Source organism: Perca flavescens, chromosome 8 (assembly GCF_004354835.1).
Source record: "Perca flavescens isolate YP-PL-M2 chromosome 8, PFLA_1.0, whole genome shotgun sequence".
Lineage (NCBI taxonomy): Eukaryota > Metazoa > Chordata > Actinopteri > Perciformes > Percidae > Perca > Perca flavescens.
Genome location: NC_041338.1, coordinates 34,478,456 through 34,503,356, shown reverse-complemented (window position 1 = coordinate 34,503,356; position 24,901 = coordinate 34,478,456). Strand labels below are relative to the sequence as shown.

At 38.8% G+C, this 24,901-nt stretch overlaps 2 protein-coding genes across 2 annotated transcripts; both read right to left on the bottom strand.

Moving 5' to 3' along the window:
• Positions 1-7,647: 7,647 nt before the first annotated feature.
• On the bottom strand, positions 7,648-15,662 carry LOC114560611 (E3 ubiquitin-protein ligase TRIM21). The gene is made up of 2 exons (XM_028586110.1): positions 15,580-15,662; positions 7,648-9,300 (listed from the first exon to the last, which is right to left on the bottom strand). The coding sequence occupies exon 2, from the start codon at positions 9,289-9,291 to the stop codon at positions 7,648-7,650; it is 1,644 nt and encodes a 547-aa protein (XP_028441911.1). The 5' UTR covers positions 9,292-9,300; positions 15,580-15,662.
• Positions 15,663-20,471: 4,809 nt separating this feature from the next.
• Positions 20,472-24,454, bottom strand: LOC114560012 (E3 ubiquitin-protein ligase TRIM21-like). Its single transcript, XM_028585122.1, has 2 exons — positions 24,347-24,454; positions 20,472-22,531 (listed from the first exon to the last, which is right to left on the bottom strand). The coding sequence occupies exon 2, from the start codon at positions 22,520-22,522 to the stop codon at positions 20,870-20,872; it is 1,653 nt and encodes a 550-aa protein (XP_028440923.1). The 5' UTR covers positions 22,523-22,531; positions 24,347-24,454; the 3' UTR covers positions 20,472-20,869.
• Between the last annotated feature and the right edge of the window lie 447 nt (positions 24,455-24,901).

Below are 24,901 nucleotides of genomic sequence, written 5' to 3'. Positions count from 1 at the left end.
AAAGAGGAGAACGAGCGACAACAGAAAATACTGGACGCCGTTTGCAACCCTGAAGTCCGGTTACACAGAGCAGGTTGGTACATTGTTATCCCTTTAAACTGCTGGGAAACCAGTGGAGGAGGAAGTGTGTGTGTATATATATATATATATATATATATATATATATATATATATATATATATATATTTTGGGTTTTCGTTTTTTTGAAAAAAGTGCATGCAGGCTGAAATTCACTGTGGTCAGGATTTAGCTGCTTGCTAAATGTCTGCTAGCCACTGGATAAACTTTTTTTTTTTTTTTTTTTTTTGAGCACATAAGTATACAGCCACAAGTGTATACAATACAAACAGGTCAATACGCCAGGGGAGATACACAAATTGAAACAATCCTAAAAAGAAAGAAACCAACTTTGAAAAGTACAAATAGTGTGTGTGTTTTAACAGTGTTCTTATTACTGCAACATGATATAGTAGAAATATAGTGTTTAATGTGAATGGACAGCTCTATGAAGTTAGGTGTTTTATTTTGGAATTTGGACTTATTCAGTACAGCCCTAAACTAAGTACATTTACTCAAGGGTTGAACTTAATTACAAATTTGAGGCATTTGTATTTGAGTATTTTAATTTCTACAACCATGTTTCACAAGTGTCACATGAAATTACAGTTTTCTACGTGTTTCATTATTCTCCTCAGATGTCCAGCAGCTGTTGGTGGTTAAAGAAGAGGTTTCCCCTGAGCAGCACGAATGGAGCTCCAGTCTGGACCAGGAGGACCCAGAGCCCCCCCCCACACATTAAAGAGGAACTCTGGACCAGTCAGGAGGGAGATGGGATTCAAGGGCTGGAGGAGGCTGATATCAAGTTACCATTACCAGTTTGTAAAGCAATTTATTCTCTCCGCAGCAATTTGACCATACACATGAGAATCCACACAGGGGAGAAACCATTTAGCTGTTCAGTTTGTGATAAAAGATATGCACAAAAGGGAAATCTGAAAAAACACTTGATTGCCCACACACACATTTAGTTGCTCAGTTTGTGGTAAAGGATTCTCTCTGAATAAGACTTTAACAACTCACATGAGACTTCATTCAGAAAACGCCTCACCTGCTCAGTTCGTTAAATAATCTTCAGTAACATTGGCAATTAGGTTAATCACGTGAACGTCCACAAAGGGGAGAAACCATTTTGATTAAGTTAAGATAAAGGATTCGCTATAGAAGTAAAATGTATAAAAAGGACATTGAACGGTTTGTCGTGGTCATTTGATTAGTACACAACAAAATGGCAATTGTTGTTAGTTGTCACGGAGACAACACCCGTCAGTGGGGCCGTAACTGGCTGGGTGGAGACCCGACCATTGATGGGTATTATTGAAATGGATGTATTGATGATGAGGCAATTTTTCTTTCCTGCAGGATTAAAGTACTCAGGGCAAGACTTGGTTCAATAGTAATGAGCCAGTCAGACTTGGAGCTGATAAAGACTTTAAGAAGAGCCTTTACAGATAAGATGAAGCCACACAATCAGTTTAAATTCTGTTTTTATTTGTCTTTACATGATTTTGTCTGTTTGTTTTTTATTTTTTTTATTTTGGCCTGATGAAAAGTGAATTAGTTGGTTATAAGTATATCTATAAGTGGTTTTATTTTCAATTCTTAAGGCTCGCTTTTGAAGGATGAATAGGTTCAGTGTTCGTTCAGTGTTTCCCCACTGGCAGTATGAAGGAACAATACGTGTACAGTGAGTGTTGATTTAAGGTATTTGATTTTACACGATATTGCAATTGATTTAGATATTTTGGCCTTAATATAATGTATATGTGGCTTCCAAAATAATTGTTCAATTATTACTCCCAGAAAGTTAAGTTCTTTTACTTTTTCTATTTCAATGTCACTTATCATAATTTTTTGTGAAAGTTTGTTGCACGTTTGCCAAAAATTATAAATTTTGTGTTATTTAAGTTCAGTTTATCTGTACTGTATGTCAATACAGTACATGCTTTCATTTAAATAAAGTATTTTATGTTCCCTTTTAAAGCTGTCTGGTCAACATTTGTGATTTATGAATAAAATTACTTGACTCCCAATTTAATTTAAAATGATTGCACTCTGCTGGTCTTGAATTGATCCCCTCGTGTGTAAAACGTAAACAGTTGATTCATGAACGCCTCAAACTTTATTTGGTGTTATTTCAGTCCAGTCACAAGTCTTTATTCAAACTTTAGTTGGAGTCTATATGGGCAGATGTGCATGCACTGATGCTTGAGTTGCCGTATGTTTGTTTGTTTAGTAATGTGAGGAATATTTTCATGCTTCTTATTCGTCACTGGTAACCTGTACTTATGTTTAAAATCAATAAAAATTTCCAATCACAAAAACTTTAGTTGGACACAATTCAACAGCTGATGTATTGGATTCTCCTCTAAAGACAGGTGGGACAGTTGGTGTAAAGCAATGTAATAATTGCGTTGTGTTTTTTTACTTGGATGGTAATTTTCCCAAACTCTTTTGAGACTCGCTGCCAGACGATCCTAACTTAATCATCTTTCAAGAGTTTTTTGCAAGTCTTGTGGTTACCATCTACGACCTTTGTTTGGCCTCCATTTAGTTTAAGATTATATTTTGGGGCTTTTCTGCCTTTAATTTTCGACAGGACAGCTAGGTGAGAAAGGGGGGAGAGAGAGAGAGAGGGGGAAGACACGCAGGAAATTGTCACAGGTCGGACTTGAACCCTGGACCCCTGCGTCGAGGCATAAACTTCTCAGTATACGTGTGCCTGCCCTAACAATTGCCATATATTATATATATAAACAATTATATATATATATATATATATATATATATATAATTGTTTATATATATAATAAATATGTTTTTCCTGGCTCAGAATGGGCCTTTGTGTGTGTGTGTGTGTGTGTGTGTGTGGTGGGGCATATCAAAGTGTGGGGTCTGGGTGTCCTCTCCCAGGGTTTTTTTGAGCTTCATTTCCTGCATTCTGATACACTTTTATACAATGATGCACCAATTTACGGTGGGAATACCCTTACTTAGCCTATGACAAGGAAAACACAGATGACATTCCAAATATATCAAATATATAATGGAATATAAAGCAGTAAGGAGGCTTTCACATCAGGGACCTAAGTCTCTCTGCATGTTCTGCAGTGTTAGTTTAGTTTGCTGTCACATTACTCGACTCGTATTTGTCAATACAAATATGTGAAGTAAAAGTTCTGTCACAAAACTATCTCATTGCACATTTTTAGATGGGTATAAGGAAATCTTGGAGATTTCTTAATGGGTATATTGCGCAAACCTGGGCTAGGTGATAAATATATCTTTTTTATTTTGTATTTCAATGAGTGCTCTTATTTTGAAAGCCCAGACTCACCTGCTGACTTCTGGTTAATCACGGTGGGTTCACGTGTGTCTCACTAGTTAGTGCGCACAGGAAGACGCCAGCAAACACCACAAAATTTGTCTCAAGTTTCTTTTGTTACCTGTAAATGGTGCTACGGACGATGTCTGATTGTTCATGTTAATGTTTAATTGTGTGTTTAAGTCTCACGGTTGATAGATAGAAGTTCAGATAAGTGACTGTTGAGTAAAACACTCACATTTCCAGATGTCAGTGAAGTTAGATGCTGTGAAGCCTGTCTGCGCGGCAGCTACTTATGAGACAGCGCGAGAAGACCGATCTGTTGGCTGAAGGCTAAGCGGACGCGACTGTTGTTATTCCTGCAAGAGAGAAGTCTAGTTTTGGGACGGGAGGCTCAAGCTAACGTGCGGCTTGACTAGTTTCTTTATTGGCGTTGGCTACGGCCCACAGTAGCCTGTGCTCAGGTCAGAAAAGTTGTAGTCTCGCTCTGCCAGACCATCCACAGGCTGAAGAGCGGAGGAAGGGTCAGTGTAACGCTTATCAGTTACATTTTCTAACCACAAACAGACATTTGGAAAAACAGAAAAATGGATTCAAATATCCAGTTTTTCATTTTTTTTCCCACCTTGACAAATTAAAAAATTGGATCTTTAACCTGTTTTTCCAATTTTCTGTTTTTTATTCAGAAGATCAGAAATTGAGAAAATTACAAAATTGAGCTCCAGTTATTCAATATTGCAATTTTGTTCTCTTCCTCTACTTTGCGGAATATGCAGGTCATTAACTGCATGTGGACCAAAAAAAAAAACTGATAGACTTGGGGTCAGAGGTGCTTGCAACTGGTTTCTTGTCAGATTGTTTCAAGTGGGGGCGGGGCATAGCTAGGCGGAACGAGGGAGAGAATACCATTGCAGTATTGAATAATTGGAGCCCAGACGCAATTTTGTAATTTTCTAAATTTCTGATCCTCTGAATAAAAACAGAAAATTGGAAAAACAGTTTAAAGATCCAATTTTTTTTAATTTGTCAAGGTGGAAAAAAATTAAAAATTGGATATTGGAACCCATTTTTCTGTTTTTCCAAATGTCCGTTTGGGCTTAGAAAATTGAACTGATAAGCGGTATACTGACCAGGAGGGTCTGGCTACTCAACAAAGCATTCCGGGATGGGAGAAAAATGTGCTCTGGTTTATTGGCATGTCTTTAAACCAATCACAATCGTCATCGGCGGCGCTATGCTCCGCACAGAGCCACTGTAAAATAGTCGGGCTAGAGAAAACTCAGATTGGACAGATAGTCTAAAAGAAAGAAGAACAAATAAAGCGGAAGGAAACGGAAAATGCATGCATGCAATATGCTGCAGCACCGTCAAGGATATAGCCTAGAAAAGTGGCAACAAAACTAATTAACATCTCACCGTAACATCTGCCTATTGAGGGACGTTGCAATATTATTGGATCATCATCACTGATATTGTCACACCGGACTGTTGGAACCGACCTGCCACAAGCAACCTTTCAAACACGGTAAATAACACAACTCTGTTCTCTTTACTGTTTGTTGTGGAAAGCATGTTAGAATATCTGCTGGGCGTCCACTAGAGACATTTCTTGGCCTCCATGATGTAGGCTACTGAACCCCTCTCTCACCTACAGTGCCAGAATTGGAACTAAAAAGTCTCTACACTTTTTTTAACACTTGGTAAAAAATTATTTTACACTTAATAAATAAATAGTCATGAATATATGTCTCAATACCCTACACTTTTTTTTAACACTTGGTAAAAAATGTAAATATAGTTGTTAGAAGCAAGGCACATTAAGCTAAAAACCATTCAATTCAATGCAAATACTCAAAACTGGAAAATACTTACTTCTGTTCAAATATCTAAAACTGAAGAATACTTGAGTCAATCCCAAAACCTAATCCCAAGGCCACCTACTTCAAATAAAGCCCCTTAAAATGCAAAACATTTAAATCAGTCAAAATTGAAGTAACTGAAATACTGTATGTAATTTAGGATAGTTTAATCAAATACAATCATTTAATTCACCATCACCAAGCCCAAGTCTGTATTTGGGCATTCAGTTCAACAATTAAGCATTCATTTGAAATTCACATTCTTCCCCTAAAAATGTCAGCCACTCCCAAGGACTCCCCTTGCTGTTAGTTGTGAGTCTGTGGCAGGCAGCTTTCAAAGACCAATACCAAGAACTTTGGTCAGATTGTAGAGTGTGTAATCTAGTTTTATTCAAGGCTTGACAATCTTTCAAAAACAGGTAACCTTCACAGTTAAAATACAGCTAAGTCTTAGAGGACTATTTCCTTGTGTGTCTCCTTTTTATAGAGTTGGAACACAAACAACTATGATATGATGCACTTCAAAAAAACACAAGCAATACATCTCAGTGATTGGTTATACTTAAAAAAAAAAACGAGCAATGAAACCTGAAAATGTATATATTGGGACTTTGTTATATATTTACTTTATTACTAATATGTTCAAAATTAATAAATCAAATCAATATATCTCTTTATGATTGGTTAGAAATAGAAATCCTATCACATATATACAGGGATAGTAGTATACAGCTGTTAAAACATAATAAAATATATGTATTTCTTAACACACTGATTTTGGATGAGTACTCGGCAAGGGCGTGACTTTGTGTTCAACATTGGGGGGGTTTAGATCTCCACTTTTGTGCAAACTTGACATTTTCAGCGTCAAACACTTGATTTTTTGCATTCTGGTGAATTTTTCTGCAAGAATTTGTGCCTTTTCTGCATCAACTGATGGTGCAAATGTCTAGATTTATGTAAAGGAAATTATAATTAGATTTTGGTGGGGAGGGGGGACGTGTTGCACCTGCCATTTTTCATTATTTATATGCATAAATTATGCATATGGTACTCTGTATCGGCCAATACTTAAGTTCAAGTATTGGAATCAGGAAGGAAAAAATGGAATCGGACCATCTCTAGTTAAAACACAAGTAATACATTTGATTAAATCTCCATCTTTCTACATCATACATGAAACAAGTGATAACATATAGAAAATGCTTAACAAGCTGTTCTTTAGAAGGTATACTATTTTTAAGCATATTTAAGGCATAAAGTTCAAAAAGGTTTGATCTCAGTCACAACCAAGGATGTCCACTGGAGTTAGGTGTCCCAGGTGTAACTTGAGTTGGAAGCAAAGTTCATTGGAAACATAATTCATGGTGAAGGCCTCTGCAACAGCTTAATCAAGTTCAAATACCAGATTATTATGAGTCTTTTCTTTATTGTTTGATTATTTGTCCATTTTCTGTATCTCTGTTCCGTGAGGCCTTGAAGGGGTAGCCTAGGTTGTTTTCCATGTAGGTGGATCTACCATCTATCTTTATGGTATATGATTGTTCCAAGTATTAGTCAAACCCTAGGTGTTACCAGAAAAACCAAGTTATACCTTGTGAAAAATGCATAGAAATATTAATGAATGGTCTTCATTTTCTTTTCTTGGTATGAGCGGGATAATGCCCTTCAAGGTGTCCATAATCAGGAAGTAATGGCCTCCCCATCATCCATTAATTCCTTATTATCCCTTACATAATTGAAACATTAATAATAATTTTAAAGAAATGAATGTACTCTGAGGCAAATTTATCTTTCTTAATCTGTCCATTGTCCACACTGAATCTTATTTTGCAGATCAACATCATCAGCGTTAAACCTAGGCTGTGGGACTTTGCGCTCGGACATTTAATCAACAGTCCTTCCCTGGGTGGCACTATGTAGCGTTCCATACACATGCGTGCTGCTGGCTTTACAATTGTAATTGAGAACAATTCACTCATTTATTAACTGCCTTTTAGTAATTTGTGCCAGTATGCCACAAATCTTATAAGTACATTAAATAAAAAAATGTGCAACAGTTTTTTATTTCTGAGTATATTGTTTTCTGATGATTCAACCGTCTTGAAAGCAGATAATGCAGTTATTAGAATAAGTCAGACAGACTACATTACATAATATCAATCAGTGTGGTAAAATTGGTGTATTGTAGTAGTAGTAGTAGTAGTAGTAGTAGTAGTAGTAGTAGTAGTAGTAGTAGTAGTAAGAAGCAATTTAACAAATCAAAGACAAGACAGAAAAATATGCTAAATGCAATGATTAGAATCTGAAAAATCAACAATGCACTGTACACCACACATCAGTGTAGTACATTACAATGTAGTACATTACAATCATACTATATCTTTTGTAGAAAATCAAATGGTTCTACTCAGTTTGATTGACAGGAGAGATGATCAGAGGGGCGGAGTTTTTACCACCATTGTTAGTACAAGGACAAAAGTATGGGTAGAGTTTCTCAGTGAAGGAGCAGCCTGTAAAGGAGTAGATACGAGCTGCAGCATCAACGTCATAAAAGGAGACCAGACCCTCCTCATAATCCACAAACACCCCCACCTTCTCAGGACGAGACTTCAGAGAGAGACTGACATTAGGGCTAGCAAGAGCTTCATACTCATTTTGATTCTTCAACCACACCGTCCAGTAGCCACTCTGAATGTTCGGTGTGATTCTTCCTTTCCTGTTGATTGACTCTTTGGCCACGCCTAAATTCCAGTGAGTCTTCCCTTTAACCTGAACCTCGTAGTAAAATCTTCCCGAAGAGAAACTCTGCTTGGCTAAAACTAAATTACAAGTATCAAATCTCTCTGGATTGTTTGGGATATTGTTCTTTACATCACCATGTTGAACTTGTTTTCCATCATTAGACAAGATGAGTTTGGGATTTGCTGTATCAGGATCGAGTGTCACATCCACTGCAGACCGCTGGACCCTCTTCAGCTCGGCCTTCTTCATCTGTTCACTGAGCATCTCCTCCAGCTGATCCACAGCACTCCTCACAGTCCCCTCATATTTAGGTGGACGGACGCTGACTTCTGTCCAGTCCTTCGTGGGTGGAGCAGCGTTCAGGGAAGTAAAGCTCTTGAGGACGTGGAGGTGGTCTTGAGACTGTGAGAGCTGCTCCACCTCAGTGCTTCTCTTCTTCAGCTCAGAGATTTCCTGTTCCAGCTCTTTGATGAAGCCTTCAGCCTGTTTCTCTGTCTCGCTCTGTTTCTCTTTGATCGTGTCGATGAGCTCGGCCTGGCTTCTCTCAACAGACTCCTTCAGAGCGGTGAAGACTTGAACCGCTTCAACTATCTCTCTGTCTGCATCTTTATCACTGAGCTCCACTGAGTGTTTGATCTCCTGAATCTTCAGTCGTCTCTTCTGGATCATCTGCTGAATTTCAGCCTCTGTCTTCCCCAGCTCGGCCTTCTTTCCTTCATGTCCTTCTTTCAGAGGAACAACATCATGTGTCTTGTGGTATGAAACATGGCAGAGCATGCAGACACACATCAGGTCGGTCTTACAGAACAGCTCCAGCAGTTTATCGTGCTTCGTACACATCCTGCCTTCCAGGTTCTCCACAGGGTCGATCAGCTGATGTCTTTTCAGACCTGGCCTTGTCAGATGAGGCTCCAGGTGAGTCTCACAGTAGGACTCCAGACACACCAGGCAGGACTTCAGGGCCTTCAGTTTGGTTCCAGTGCAGACGTCACAGGGAACTTCTGCTGGTTTGGACACTTGTTGCTCTGAGCTGCTGCTGCTGCTGCTGCTGGCTTTCTGCTGAGCTGACTGTCTGAACTGAGCAGCCATCTCAGAGATGAAAGTATTGACTTGCAGCTCAGGTCTGGTGTTGAAAACCTCTTTACAGTTAGGACACTGATTGGGGACATTAATGTCCCAGTGTTCAGTGATGCAGGTTTTACAGAAGTTGTGTCCACATGGTACGGTGACTGGATCAGTGAACACATCCTGACAGATGCAGCACAGAAACTGATCTTCAGTCAGCAGGCAGCTGGCAGCGGACATATCTACAATCTGAGGACAAAGGTGTAAAAAGCAAAACTAATTACATATCACTTGATTACTTGTTTCATAATATAAAAGAACAATTCCACTAATTAACCCTGACAAGGCACACCTGTGAAGTGAAAACCATTTCAGGTGACTACCTCATGAAGCTCATTGAGAGAACACCAAGGGTTTGCAGCGCTGTCAAAAAAGCAAAGGGTGACTACTTTGAGGAATCTAAAATATAAGACATGTTTTCAGTTAGTTGACACTTTTTTGTTAAGTACATAATTCCATATGTGTTCATTCATAGTTTTGATGCCTTCAGTGAGAATCTACAATGTAAATAGTCATGAAAATAAAGAAAACGCATTAAATGAGAAGGTGTGTCCAGACTTTTGGCCTGTACTGTATATATTATAATCTTGATGCCAAATCCAATTAATAATACTGCTGCTGTCAGTGACACAAGAAGGTTGGAAGAAATAACATCAATATGACTGAGTAACTTCAGGACCGGTATTACGGTATATGAAAAATCCATATCACCTGTGAAATGAATACCTGTATATGGTATGAACCAGTATAGTGCCCAGCACTACACTAAATGATACAGTATAGTACTGTTACGCTGAATTTAAAAGCGATTGCGGGCATAATGAGCTCACTGGTCAGCTGTCACACACACACACACACACACACACACTGACACTCACACGTCACTCATGCACACTTACACTACTGACTATACTACTGACAACCACACTTTCTATAATCAATAATTTGGTCTGATTTGGGATATTAAATTATATATTTGTAAAACTTAATCCTGGTGAGTTTTCTGTTTGTTCTGGCCTAACAGCCAGGTCGTAAGAGTACTAAATGTAAAAGTACTTATTATGCTGAATGGTTCATTGTATTATGTAAGGGATAATGTAGAGTGAGGCGGCAGGACGAATCAGCCTGAAGGGGTTGTATTCGCTATAATGAGCGCCTCACTCCACATTATCCCACTTATTAGACGGCTACTTACCAGATAAATCAATAATTTGACACAAAATATTGATTTAAAAAATGATTTTATTGATTTAAAGAACGATTGTATTGCTTCTGCTTAAGATAATAGGTGTTTCTCAATGTGAAGGAAGAATCCTTCGAAGCCAGAATTTGGAGGATGCTACGTCATCGACGTCCGTCAAAGGACGAATTCCACCAAGGACCGAGTCCTTCGTTAGGAGAATTTCCCATAGACGGCAAAGGATGCATATGTGTATCCTTCGCGCTCCCATATCACCCACAATCCTATGCGCGCGGCTTTGCCAGCTCGTTTAAAAGAATTAAATTGCGGACCTAAGCGGGAGTTGGAGCGGCATCGCTGACGGCGAAATAATCCTTTAAATGTAAGTATCTTTAGTGTTTGCCGTTCATGTGTCATCACCGTTAATGTTTTACATCAATGTAAAGCTTAACGCTTTAATGCTGGTACAAATTGCTATAGTAATTAGGTAGATACACCCAAGCTAACGTTAAGCTAACTGACCCTATCATTAACATTAGGCTGTTAGCTAGCTAGCTAGCTAGTTGTCTTTTTGTGCCATTTGTGTTTTTAAAGTTTAACGTCCGGTAGCATTTTCATCTCTTTTATATTTTGTTACTCTATATGCGTAACGTTAGCCGAGGTTTATAAATTGGTGTGTTTATCAGTTGTAGCTGCAGGGTGGCAGGTAACTCTGCACCTTATTTACTTCACTATCAACGTTACATGAAGGCTAAAATGTATGAGTAGTTTCCCATGTAAAAAGTATAACGTTCAATATAACGTTACGTTATAGCATTCATAATGGTAAACATATTTTTCTTGTGGTTGCTGTCTTTTAACAGGGACAAACGGAGGCGGTCACTGAGGATGGGAAAGCAAAAGAAAAGCAGGGAGACAAGAGGCCAAAGACAGATGTTGTATAGTTGAGAAGATGAGAAGGGTATGTATCGACTTGTCTAACTCTGGGGGTTACGGTGAATAAGCTAAATTCCCAATAAGTCGGCGTGTTCCTTTAAGAATGAGCAGACCGCAGAATGCCGTCATATTCAACCAAGCTGTGTTAGTATTGATACTATAATAATTTATCATAATTAGGGCCCGAGCGCCGACAGCGGCGAAGGAATTATTATTATTCCTTCATCCGGCAAATTAATCGCCTTTTTGAGGGGTTTTACTCAAAAACTCACAAAATTGGTGGTTGCATCAATTCTGGTGACAATTTATGTATTTTAAGGGTTTCGGAAATAGGCGCACAAAAATTGCTCGCTAGCGCCCCCTACAAAATAAAAAAAAAATGTAGTCCCTGCAGTACGTTTAACGTAGACTCACGAAACTTGGTACACATATGAAGCATGTCAAGACGTACAAAAAAATGTCATTGGAGCCATACCCTAAACCCAACAGGAAGTCCGCCATTTTGAATTGAAAGTTTGAAAAAATGTGATTTTGGCCATTTCCACATGTCTTACTTTAACAAACTCCTCCTTCTGAGGACAAATAAAGGCCGATATTTACTCAAAGTCATAGCGCCCCCTAGTGGCAACAGGAAGTATGCCTAAAAGTCAAGGTGCTATAATTTAACAAACTCCTCCTAGAGATTTCATCAGATCGACTTCAAATTCGGTCTGTGTCATCTTAAGACCTTACCGATGAAAAGTTATTAAAAGCAAAACTTTTCGTCCAACGGTGTGGGCGTGGCATGGCGGCCATTTTGAGCATTTATCGATGAACGAAGAAGTTGTTGTAACTTAGGGCTGGGTATTCGTTCAGAATCTTTTGATCCGGTGCCAATTTCGATACCTCAGTTTCGATACCGATTCCTAACGATACTTTTTTCGATGTGTTTTAAAATCCATTTCAACATCAACAAAAATACATTAAACACAAAGCTTTTTTTTTCCACCTTAATTGTGAATCAAAACAGCTATCAAAATTCTGGTAAAACTGCTCACTCAGAGTAACATTAATAAAAGTGCCTTGCCTTGCATGCTCAGTCAGTCATCAGGGAAGAGAAACCACCGTGCTTGTCTAAGAGGAAGTGTAACGTCAACAGCACTGCGACCGCTTTCGGCTCGCCATTAATAATATCATATCGCAGCAAACGCTGTCTGCGTGAAGTTTTAAAAAACTGTAACCACACTTAAAACCAACCGTGACTCTCTTTTTTTATAGGCCAACATTGACTTTTGGTCATAGCGCCCCCCGCTGGCAACAGGAAATCAGCCTTATATGACAAGCATCATCCGATTTACATGAAACTTATAATGTGTGGTCAACATGTGATACCAAAGAATTTCTAATATAGGAAGAAGTTCCACTCCCTCGTTACTTCCGGCTTCTGAACTGGTTGCAGTTCCACCAGAAATCCATGGCTCACAGGCCAGTGCAGAATGAATGGGACTCTATGGAGCTATACCCCTCAAAACCCACTTTTCTCATGATATCATTTTTTGTCTAGTAATTTGAATGTTGATGGCTACTAGCAACTGCGTGGAGGAGGGGTGGGGGGGCGTGCACGATCACAGAAGGTTTGTATCACGTGGATGAGCTGACAGTTTTGTTGTCATTACTTAGAATTCTTCATGGGGGTGACAGAAACAATTTCACTATAGCTTTAATGTTTTATTCATTCATCCTTGTTACATCGTAGGAAAGCACATTGCTATTGCCGGAGTGACAACATTGTTTGGCTCATTTTCTGTGTAGCATGAAGGCATGTTAGGGACTGTTCGTTATTTATTTAAGGGGCCAACAGAGGAGTTTAGGTACCTTTCGTCAAAAAAGACTTGACCCTCCCTTCGCCGACAATACATTTTGCATGACCCTCCAAAATGCTTAGGAAAAGAGGCATGACCCTCCCCAACATTTCAGTGATGCCTTCTACACCAGTTTGCAAGTGCAAGTGCAGAACATACGAGGTAAATGGCCGCCTGCTGTAGTCCCTGCTGTGTGTTCCAGTGCAAATTTTTGGCCAAGACGAAGGAAACGGGGGCCTTATATAAGGGGGAAACTATGCTATTAAGGACAAAAGCTTAACCCCAAAAGGTGGGGACAAAACCATATGACTATAATAATGTTATATTAAAATCATACCTGCAAATAGCCTAGAAATCTAGACACACCCTAGTGGCAGCAAATTGAATTTGCAGCCAGGGGGGTTTAGGCAGTCTTCGTTGACTTGCAAGCTGGAAAAACCAAAATCTGGTCAGGCCAATCACATCGTGTATAGAGTCAGTGGGCGGGTTTATGGTTGCTGCTACTGGGAAAAGCGGTCTTCTGGAAGACTTGGAGTTCAGCTTTTCTTTGAGAAAAGAACAAAGAACGGCACAGAAATCATTCTTAAAAAAGGAAGATGTGTTCAGAGTTTTGCCGAACGGATATGGCAAAAGTTTGTCTGTGCAGGTGCGATGGATCGCATACAAACCAGTAGGGTGTCGGAATAGCTATGTTTATACATCTCATCCAACCACAATTAAATTCACAATCTCCGGATGGTGCGATTTACCTGGATAGGTAATTTTTGTGTGAGTGTTTTTGAACGATGACGAGCCGGAATGAAAACAAGCCAAACTGAAATATGAGTACTTGAGTATGTAGACCTACTTACTTTCCACCACTGCCACTTGTTAAATAATCAGCTGTTCTGTCTAGAGCGCAGGAACTACGGAGACAGTGAGGCTAAGAGGAAAGAGTTTAAAAGTTTGAGGCTACTTAGCAAAGTGTCTCACAGTTGTAAAAATTGTTAAACTTAAATGTTGGGCCTTTTTATAGGCAATTCATGTCACATAAAGTCAAACTCTGGACTGTACTTTAAACCCTACTGTTTTTCAATTACGGGACAGAAACCGGCAATACAAGTTGTAAAAATGTCAATGTTTTACCTTTTTATAATCAATGAACATAGTGACATGTTAAATCAGACACCACAGCAAACTCAAGTTTTTCGACTAGCCAAAGGGAATCTATGCTAGGCTAGTTAGAATCTAGCAGGCCTACTTTATCTGCTGTTACTTTGTTTCTTTGTTCTGGATTCTGGTTTTAACTTTGGACAAATATTTAGGGAGTGCATTTGGTCTCAGTGTACTTACCATTGTTTGGCAGAGATTTTGCTGTTAATACATTACCCGACATTTGCTTATATATATGTATGGGAAATGAAAATTGCAGGATAGTGTAACAGCTTCTCTCAACAACCCCCACGGAACTTCCTGTCTGATTAGAGCTTGGTTTTGAGTTCATACTGGGTTCAGAGTTCAAGACTACTGACCAAAGTGTATTTATATAAGTTGTAAAATGTCAAATTCATGACTATACATGCAATAAAACTTGTCAGATAAAATCAGACATTGTACTCTGTTTGGAAAATCCAAAGGGCAATTCGCCCTTCAGTAGTTTATCTAGCGTTACTTTTTGTTTTTGTTGGATTTAGATACTGCCGTATATATGTATGCTGCATACCAAACTCAGTTATTAAGATGTAATGTAAACAGATTTCCAATTACAGAAAAGAAACAGGTTGGTAAAAGTCTGAAAATGAGCTCAAACTGATGTGTTCTGTCTAGAAGTTCTGTCTTCTGGCTGTGTATTGGCAAGAATCTGGCGATACGATACGTATCACGATACATGGGGTCACGATTCAATATATTGCAATATATTTCGATACTGTGTGTAAGGTGATATATTGGGATTTTTTTAAAGTATAATTTTAGAAAAACTAATATTTAAAAAAAGACATGATGTTCATAAAAGTCAAAGAAGTTTACTTTAGGTAAACAATTCAGTACACAGAAAATCAAACTGCCAGTTTGGAATTGTGGTTTCCAGGTTCTTAGTGAGCTAATGTTTATATGCTAAAGTAGGCCAACGTGTAGCCATAGCTACATTGTTAGCTTCTAGCAAAAGGTCAGTCCCTGCTAGGCACTGTTGGGCAAGGACACTAGTGACGCGTCTCAGAATAGCCATTGAACCACTGTCTTACATGAATACTTTTGAATGTTTAAAAAAAAAAAAAATCTATATTGCCTTTTTGAAAATCGATACAGTATTGCAAAATAAAATATTGCGATACTCAAGTGTATCAATTTTTTCTTACACCCCTAGTTCTGTCTAACCTTAACTAGCTGTAGTTCAGTCACTGTCGCTGTTTTTACCTCCATTTTGTAGTTCTCTGGCATAATTTTTTGTATATTGTAATAAGATGTCAAATAAAAAGTCATACTCGGATTTAAACCAAATACTTAGTGAGTGCATTTTGTCTCTGTACTCACCAGTGTTTGGCGGAGATTATGCTGTTGAGAAAAAGCTGCTGGATTCAGGTGAATGTTTCTTTAGAGAGAAACGGAGAGAGTTGTCTCGACTGCAGCTCTGTTGTCGCTCAGATAAACGTTCACTTTCAATTCAGGAAATTATACAGTACAGCTCTCTTTCAGTGTTGCTCCTCCTCTCAGTGGAGCTCTGTGAAGGAGGTTTTATTGACTCTTTGAGAAACATTAATATAAGGAGGAAAATAAAAGTTTAAAACTGAGATGGAGAATTCTTCTGATTGGACCACTGCAGTAGATTAACGTGTTTCTCTGTGATTCTCCCTTTTTAAAAGTAGTTGAAGTACAAAACCTTTTAAGTAAAAGTCTTCTTAAGTGAAAGCTAACAAACAACTACAAAACACAAAACGTCAAGGATATAGACTAGAAAAGTTGCAACAAAACTAACGTCTCACCGTCTGCCTATTGAGGGACGTTATGTTATTATTGGATCATCATCACTGATATTGTCACATCGGACTGTTGGAACCGACCTGCCACAAGCAACCTTTCAAACACGGTAAATAACACAACTCTGTTCTCTTTACTGTTTGTTGTGGAAAGCATGTTAGAATATCTGCTGGGCGTCCACTAGAGACATTTCTTGGCCTCCATGATGTAGGCTACTGAACCCCTCTCTCACCTACAGTGCCAGAATTGGAACTAAAAAGACCCTAATTCAGCAGTTCCATGTGTCTTGGACATATTTATATGTATATCTTGTAGGGGTGACTCCGAATAGTCGACTATTCGATGATTCAATCTAAGGAGCCTGATTTGACTGGCAATCTCACGATCGAATTGTCGCGGTGTCTGAAAATGTGGTTATGAAACAAAGGATGATTCCATTCGTGCTGTATGGGGGTGCTGAATGTCTGATTTTACATATAATTGCTTGGATTTCCCCAGTGTATATACAGTCTATGATATCAGCCTAATACAGTTAACAATTAGAGAACTAAAATCAGAAGTGTTGGTACTCAGTACTAGTGAGTACTTGCCCATTTCGAGCCCTGCTTTTGAAAAAATAATGTTACACTTAATAAATAATAAATAAATAAACTCTACACTTTTTTTAACACTTGGTAAAAAATGTAAATATATTTGTTAGAAGGTTATCACTGTGCCGCACACACCAACAGACTGTACTATTCTGATGGGACAGAGTGGAGATGATGAGGTGCATGAGGAGGTCTCACTCACTCTCACTTCAAATTATGTCTTATCTTTTTGCTTTTACACTGCAACTTAAAACTGAGAAACATTAGATTCAAGCGAGGCACATTAACCTAAAAACCATTCAATTCAATGCAAATACTCAAAACTGGAAAATACTTACTTCTGATCAAATATCTAAAACTGAAGAATACTTGGGTCAATCCCAAAACCTGATCCCGAAGGCCACCTACTTCAAATAAAGCACCTTAAAATGCAAAACATTTAAATCAGTCAAAACTAAAGTAACTGAAATACTGTATGTAATTTAGTACAGAGTAATCAAATACAATCATTTAATTCACCATTACCAAGCCCAAGTCTGTATTTGGGCATTAATTTCAACAATTAAGCATTCATTTGAAATTCACATTCTTCCCCTAAAAATGTCAGCCACTCCCAAGGACTCCCCTTGCTGTTAGTTGTGAGTCTGTGGCAGGCAGCTTTCAAAGACCAATACCAAGAACTTTGGTCAGATTGTAGAGTGTGTAATCTAGTTTTATTCGAGGCTTGACAATCTTTCAAAAACAGGTAACCTTCACAGTTAAAATACAGCTAAGTCTTAGAGGACTATTTCCTTGTGTGTCTCCTTTTTATAGAGTTGGAACACAAACAACTATGATATGATGCACTTCAAAAAAAACCAAGCAATACATCTCAGTGATTGGATATACTTAAAAGAAAATGAGCAACGAAACCTGAAAATGTATATATTGAGACTTTGTTATATACAGTATTTACTTTATTACTATGTGTTCAAAATTAATAAATAGGATCAATACATCTCTTTATGATTGGTTAGAAATAGAAAAACTATCACAACTATACAGGGATAGTAGTATACAGCTGTTAAAACATAATAAAATATTCTTAACACACTGACTTGACATTTTGAGCGTCAAACACTTAATTCTTTTGCATTCTGGTGAATTTTTCTGCAACAATTTGTGCCTTTTCTGCATCAACTGATGGTGCAAATGTCTTTATTTATGTAAAGGAAATTATAATTAGATTTTGGGTGGGGGGGGCAGGGGAGTGTTGCACCGGCCATTTTTCATTATGGGGGGGCTGCAAACACCCCATCCCCTATAAATTATGCCTATGGTACTCGGTATCGGCCAATACGTAAGTTCAAGTATCGGAATCAGGAAGGAAAAAATGGTATCGGACCATCTCTAGATAAAACACAAGTAATACATTTGATTAAATCTCCATCTTTCTACATCATACATGAAACAAGTGATAACATATAGAAAATGCTTAACAAGCTGTTCTTTAGAAGGTATACTATTTTTAAGCATATTTAAGGCATAAAGTTCAAAAAGGTTTGATCTCAGTCACAACCAAGGATGTCCACTGGAGTTAGTTGTCCCAGGTGTAGTAACTTCAGTTGGAAGCAAAGTTCATTGGAAACATAATTCATGGTGAAGGCTTCTGCAACAGCTTAATCAGATTCTAATACCAGATTATTATGAGTCTTTTCCTTATTGTTTGATCATTTGTCCATTTTCTGTATCTCTGTTCCGTGAGTACTTGAAGGGGTAAGCCTAGGTTGTTTTCTACGTAACTGGATCTATCAAAAAAATTTTATGGTATATGATTGTTCCAAGTATTAGTCAAACCTTAGATGTTACCAGAAAAACTGGGCGTTTCTCAATACCAAGAATGCAAACTACGGACTTGTGTTCTTGGGGAGAACGTTCTTGCTGGTTGTTCTTGGAAGAATTAACTCGCAAGTTCACAAGCACAGAAAACGCTGTTAACAGTTTGAGACGATGCCTTCTTCCTGTTATTGCTCAACACCCCCAGCACAGAGGCTACCTGCAAGGCTCCAAAATACCAGCTAGATATAAAAACCACAACAATATAACCACTTTGTATTAAAACAATCTCCGGACAAGAAAACCTCATAATGCTACAACTATTGCAATAATATTGAAAAATAAAACTAATTGAGCTTTAATTTTATTGTTTATGGTTTAGCTCAAACACCCCTTACTTATTCAAAAGAGTGGAACGCGATCCCTATTATTAGCATATAAGTTTAAGTCAGTTTAAATTAAACAAATAAATAGGCATATGCACTGGTGTGTCCTATGTGTTCCTATTAGTGTTATGTGGAATTATTATTTCTATATTATTGTAGTGCACTGTATATGCCCAGGGAGATGGAAATTAGAAATTCAAATTATAAAGGTTGCTGTCTCCCCTTTAGTCTACATAACATGTCATAGCATGTTACCACTTTATGTACAACTGTTCATTTATCATAAAGACTGAAACTCAACTTCTAATAAAGCAGAAAACAAATACACCACAAATATGAACTAACAACAAAATATAATGTAGGCTATAGCATATGGCATAATTTATACAAGTCTCCCGAAAAGAAACGGGTGTATCTCATAGACAAATAATATACAGTCTATCTATGGTGTATCTCTCGTGTGTGTGTGTGTGTGTGTGTGTGTGTGTGTGTGTGTGTGTGTGTGTGTGTGTGTGTGTGTGTGTGTGTGTGTGTGTGTGTGTGTGTGTGTGTGTGTGTGTGTGTGTGTGTGTGCTTGTGTGTGTGTGTGTGCTTGTGTGTGTGTGCTTGTTGAGTTTAACTCTGAAAAGACAGTTAACCACGTGTTGTGATATTTACACAAACGATCTTAAACGGCAAAATAAAAGCCTCTTATTTATGGGACCGGTCTAAAAGATCTCCGGGGTCCTACAGCGGGGTCTCCGAGTGGGACTGTCCGAGCGCCGAGCAAGCGGCCCCGGCAGGCGCAAGCTGGCGCACGCGTCATTTTGTGGAGCTCCAAAAACTTTGGAGCAAATTGTCAATTTGGCAAAGATTTTTGCAAGACTGCCTATATTCGAAATATAAACCGTTCATTTCTCGCCTAAAATGTTCTCAGAAGTGAATTTAGTGATGAGTAAGATGGCAAAAATTGTTAAAATTGTCCCGTTTTTGGGCTGTCTATGTACTGGAAATCCAACCATCATTGAATGCCGAAATGAATGTTGGGATACAGGTGCTGCGAAGTTCATACAAGTTACCAACCGATGTATCCTCGGTAAATGGGCGTGTCAAGAATACATCCGGGAATTTTAACTGTTCTTTGCGAAATGCGAACTTGTGTATTGGGACAGTACTTAGTACGAGATGACGTTTCACAGGGACACAAGAACACAAGTCAATAGAAGAACACAGATTGGGAAACGCCCGTTGAGTTATACCTCGTTAAAACCTTTAGATCTTGATGGCAAAATGCATGAAAATATGAATGAATGGTCTTAATTTTTTTTTCTTGGTATGAGCGGGATAATGCCTTTCAAGGTGTGCATAATCAGGAAGTAATTGCCTCCCCATCATCCATTAATTCCGGATAATAGACACATCATTGGACATTATCCCTTACATAATTTAAACATTTCAAATACTAATTTTAATGAAATTAATGTACTCTGAGGCAAAATTTATCTTTCTTAATCTGTCCATTGTACACACTGAATCTTATCTTGCAGATTGACATCAGAGTTAAACCTAGGCTGTGGGACTTCGCGCTCTGACATTTAATCAACAGTCCTTCCCTGGGTGGCACTATGTAGCGTTCCATACACATGAGTGCTGCTGGCTTTACAATTGTAATTGAGTATTGAATTCACCATTTATTAACTGCCCTTTAGTAATTTGTGCCAGTATGCCAAACTTCTTATAAATACATTAAATTTAAAAATGTGCAAAAGTTTCTTATTTCCGAGTATATTGTTTTCTGATGATTCAACAGTATTGAAAGCAGGTAATGCAGTTATTAGAATAAGTCAGAGACTATATTGGATAATATCAAGTGTGGTAAAATTGGTGTTGTAGTAGTAGGAAGAAGCAATGTAACAAATCAAAGAAACCTTTAACAGAAAAATATAAAAAATGTAAAAAAATGCTATGATCAGAATCTGAAAAAAACCAACAATGTACTGTACACCATACAACACCACTAAATATACATTTATTACATTAAATCATACTGAATCTTTTGTAGAAAATCAAATGGTTCTACTCAGTGTGATTGACAGGAGAGATGATCAGAGGGGCGGAGTTTTTACCACCATTGTTATTACAAGGACCAAAGTATGGGTAGAGTTTCTCAGTGAAGGATAAGCCAGTAAAGGAATAGAGGAGAGCTGCAGCATCAACGTCATAAAAGGAGACCAGACCCTCCTCATAATCCACAAACACCCCCACCTTCTCAGGACGAGACTTCAGAGAGAGACTGACTGCATTGCAGGCAAGAACTTCATACTTATTTTCATTCTTCAACCACATTGTCCAGTAACCATTTTGAGGATTCGGTGGGGTGTATCCCTTCCTGTTGATCGACTCTCTGGCCACTCCTAAATTCCAGTAAGTCTTCCCTTTAACCTGAACCTCGTAGTAAAATCTTCCTGAAGAGAAACTCTGCTTTGATAAAACAAAATTACAAGTATCAAATCTCTCTGGATTGTTTGGGAGATTCTTCTCTATATCGTCATGTTTAACTTGTTTTCCATCATCAGAAAGGGTTAGGTTTGGATGTGCTGTATCAGGATCGAGGGTCACATCCACTGCAAACTGCTGGACCATCTTCAGCTTGGCCTCAGCGAGCAGCTTCTTCATCTGTTTCCTGAGCGTCTCCTCCAGCTGATTCACAGCTCTCACCACAGTCCCCTCATGTGGTGGACGGATCCTGACTTGTGTCCAGTCTTTGGTGGGTGGAGCAGCATTCAGGGACACAAAGCTCTGGTGGAAGTGGAGGTGGTCTTCAGACTGTGAGAGCTGCTCCACCTCAGTGCTTCTCTTCTTCAACTCAGAGATTTCCTGTTCCAGTTCTTTGATCAAGCGTTCAGCCTGTTTCTCGGTCTTTCTCCGTTTCTCTTTGATCGTGTTGATGAGCTCGGCCTGGCTTCTCTCAACACACTCCTTCAGAGCGGTGAAGACCTGAACACCTCCTGCTATCTCTCTGTCTGCATCTTCCTCACTGAGCTCCACCGAGTGTCTGATCTCCTGAATCTTCCTTTGTCTCTTCTGGATCATCTGCTGAATTTCAGCCTCTGTCTTCCCCAGCTTGGCCTTCTTTCCGTCATATTCTTCTTTCAGAGGAACAACATCATGTGTCTTGTGGTCTGAAACAGTGCAGAGCATGCAGACGCACATCTGGTCAGTCTTACAGAACAGCTCCAGCGGTTTATCGTGCTTCGTACACACGCTGCCTTCCAAGTTCTCCACAGGGTCGATCAGCTGATGTCTTTTCAGACCTGACATTGTCAGATGAGGCTCCAGGTGAGTCTCACAGTAGGAGGCCAGACACACCAGGCAGGACTTCAGGGCCTTCAGTTTGGTTCCAGTGCAGACATCACAGGGAACCTTTCCTGGTTTGGACACTTGTTGCTCTGAGCTGCTGCTGCTGCTGCTGCTGGCTTTCTGCTGAGCTGACTGTCTGAACTGAGCAGCCATCTCAGAAATGAAGGTATTCACTTGCAGCTCAGGTCTGGTGTTGAAAAGCCTTTTACAGTTGGGACACTGATAGTTGACATTAATATTCCAGTGTTGAGTGATGCAGGTTTTACAGAAGTTGTGTCCACATGGTATGGTGACTGGATTAGTAAACACATCCAGACAGATGGAGCACAGAAACTGATCTTCAGTCAGCAGACAGCTGGCAGCAGACATTTGGACAATCTGAGGGCAAAAAGTGTGAAAAACTATAATTACACATCTTTTGTGTTGTTTCATTAAATCAAACTATGATTACTGGAATATAAGGAGAGCCATCTTGAATGCTGTTCTTGTATTGCACCTAATTGAGGTCCAAATTTACTAAGATGTTTCCGCAAAGCAAATATGAGCTATGGTTGTGAATGAATTGTTGGTCTCATTCTGCATGTGTTCAGGGTCTGATTTACAAAGACAGCTCATTATGCAGTCAGGTCCTCGACTATGCTGAGAGTGAAGTAGAGCTCAGATGTTACCTTGGCCCAGTTTAAAAATGTTCAAACCAGTTTGATATTAAGCCAAACACCAGACCTTCATACAGCATTTTACAACTAGATTTTTCAATTGACTAAGGCGCCCCCGAGTGAGACTGATAATGAGAGTGTAGCGACTCCAGTCCACATGGTGGCGATAATACGCCTCATAGCATGTTCGGAAGTTATATCTTCACATACTAGTGGCTCATTTGTTTGCTTATAAAAAAAACATAACATTATGTTAATCATGTTGGTATATTGCTTAATACCGGTGTTGGCAAGATAATGTTACTTGGAAAGTTTAGTGAGCCAAGCTACCAGTTATTCAACAATAAATTAAGCTTAACTACACTGAAGCTAAAGTTAGCCCCCAAACAAATGTAGCAAGCTAAGCAAAATGGAAAAATGTATTTACTACATCAGAGATTGTTTTTTTTATTATATGTACACGACTGTTGGCTGTGGGGCAGTGATCCTCAGCAATTTTATTTCAGGCCGCAGCAGAATGCTCCGTTGTACAATGTAGCTTGTATGGATGCTACGGCACAAACATTACTTGATCAATAAAAAAGCTAAGCATCTGAAAAGCTATTTGATTCGGAAAACAGTGACGCTGTTGAGAAGTAGTTAAACCAGGAATGCTAATGCCCAATGCTGCTTGCAATACAAGTTGCATTTAGTGCTATGATGGCATCTACACAGGTTATGTCGGCCACTTTTTACTTTGCCAAAAGGTATCATAATGACGATTAGCATAAAATCAAACTGGTTTAGCCTTGTACACTGGATCAGATTTGTGAAACCGGACATCAACCCAACTCTACTCAGATGTGCCGTTCAGTGGTGGTATTTCTATGAGATCACTTAGCTTGAAAAAATAAGTGTTGACATGGTGATCTTCGTTCAAAACCATTAAGTTTGGCTTCCTCTGGAATAAATGACTATATTTCAAGATTGAAACTAATTAACACTTCCAGCCACCATTAACCAACACACATTTATGGGAATAAAGGAGATATAACAAATCAAAAATTGACAAAATACAAATGCTATTGCAACAGATGGCTGATGATATGGTGAGCAAAGAATCAGACACATTAAATGTGCAGAAGAAAAGATTAAAGCTACTGCTCAGGACTGCAAAAAATTATATATCCATAACCCCCACGGCTATCGATGGCCCTCAGATAAACATTCGTTCTGAGTGGAACTTCCTGTCTGAGTAGAGCTCAGGTTTTGAGTTCATACTGGCTGTTGAAACACAGTAAATATGATCAGCAAAGACAGACAGCAGGTACTACGGAGACCATGAGGCTGAGAGGAAAGATTTTCTGTCTTTATAAGCAATATAAGATCAATTCAGACACTGTACTCTGTACTTTGGATTATCTAAATGGAATCAAAGCTAGACTATTTAGCTTTTAGCAGGCCTACTTTATCTGCTGTTACTTTGTTTCTTTGTTCTGGATTCTGGTTTAACTTTCAGCACATATTTAGTGAGTGCCTTTTGTCTCCGTGTACTCACCAGTGTTAGGCAGAGATTCTACTTTTGTAAAGAAAAAGCTGCTGGATTGAGCTGAATGTTTCTTAAGAGAGAAACGGAGAGAGTTGTCTCGACTGCAGCTCTGCTGTCGCTCAGACAAACTTTAAGTTTCATTTCAGGATATTTGACGATGCAGCTCTCCTCTTCCACTGTTGCTCCACCTCCCGGTGGAGCTCTGGGAGGGAGGTTTTATTAACTCTTTCCAAACTGTTTAACATAGTTTCTTTACGTGACTGATTACTCACTGATCACATTACAGGAGAAAATCTTGAGATGCAAAACCGTCACCGTGTCACAAGTAGGCTTCTCTGTGATTTTTAAGGTTTCTAAAGTAAATTACCTCTTTCAAGGAATTCTTAAAGCTACATTGTGTAAGAATTCCTCCCATCTAGCTTTGAAATTGCATATGACAACCAAGTGAACATTACTTTCTAGCCCCTCCCATTCCAAGCACTTTTCAACTCCTACAGTGGCCGAACCCGAAATTAGCTCTTAGTATCTCCATCGGTTACACGCAGCTGTTCTGGCCACTCCAAT

Excerpts from the sequence above, each read along its gene's own strand:
- LOC114560611 (XM_028586110.1), bottom strand. The coding sequence starts at position 9,291 with ATGTCCGCTGCCAGCTGCCTGCTGACTGAAGATCAGTTTCTGTGCTGC.
- LOC114560012 (XM_028585122.1), bottom strand. The coding sequence starts at position 22,522 with ATGTCTGCTGCCAGCTGTCTGCTGACTGAAGATCAGTTTCTGTGCTCC.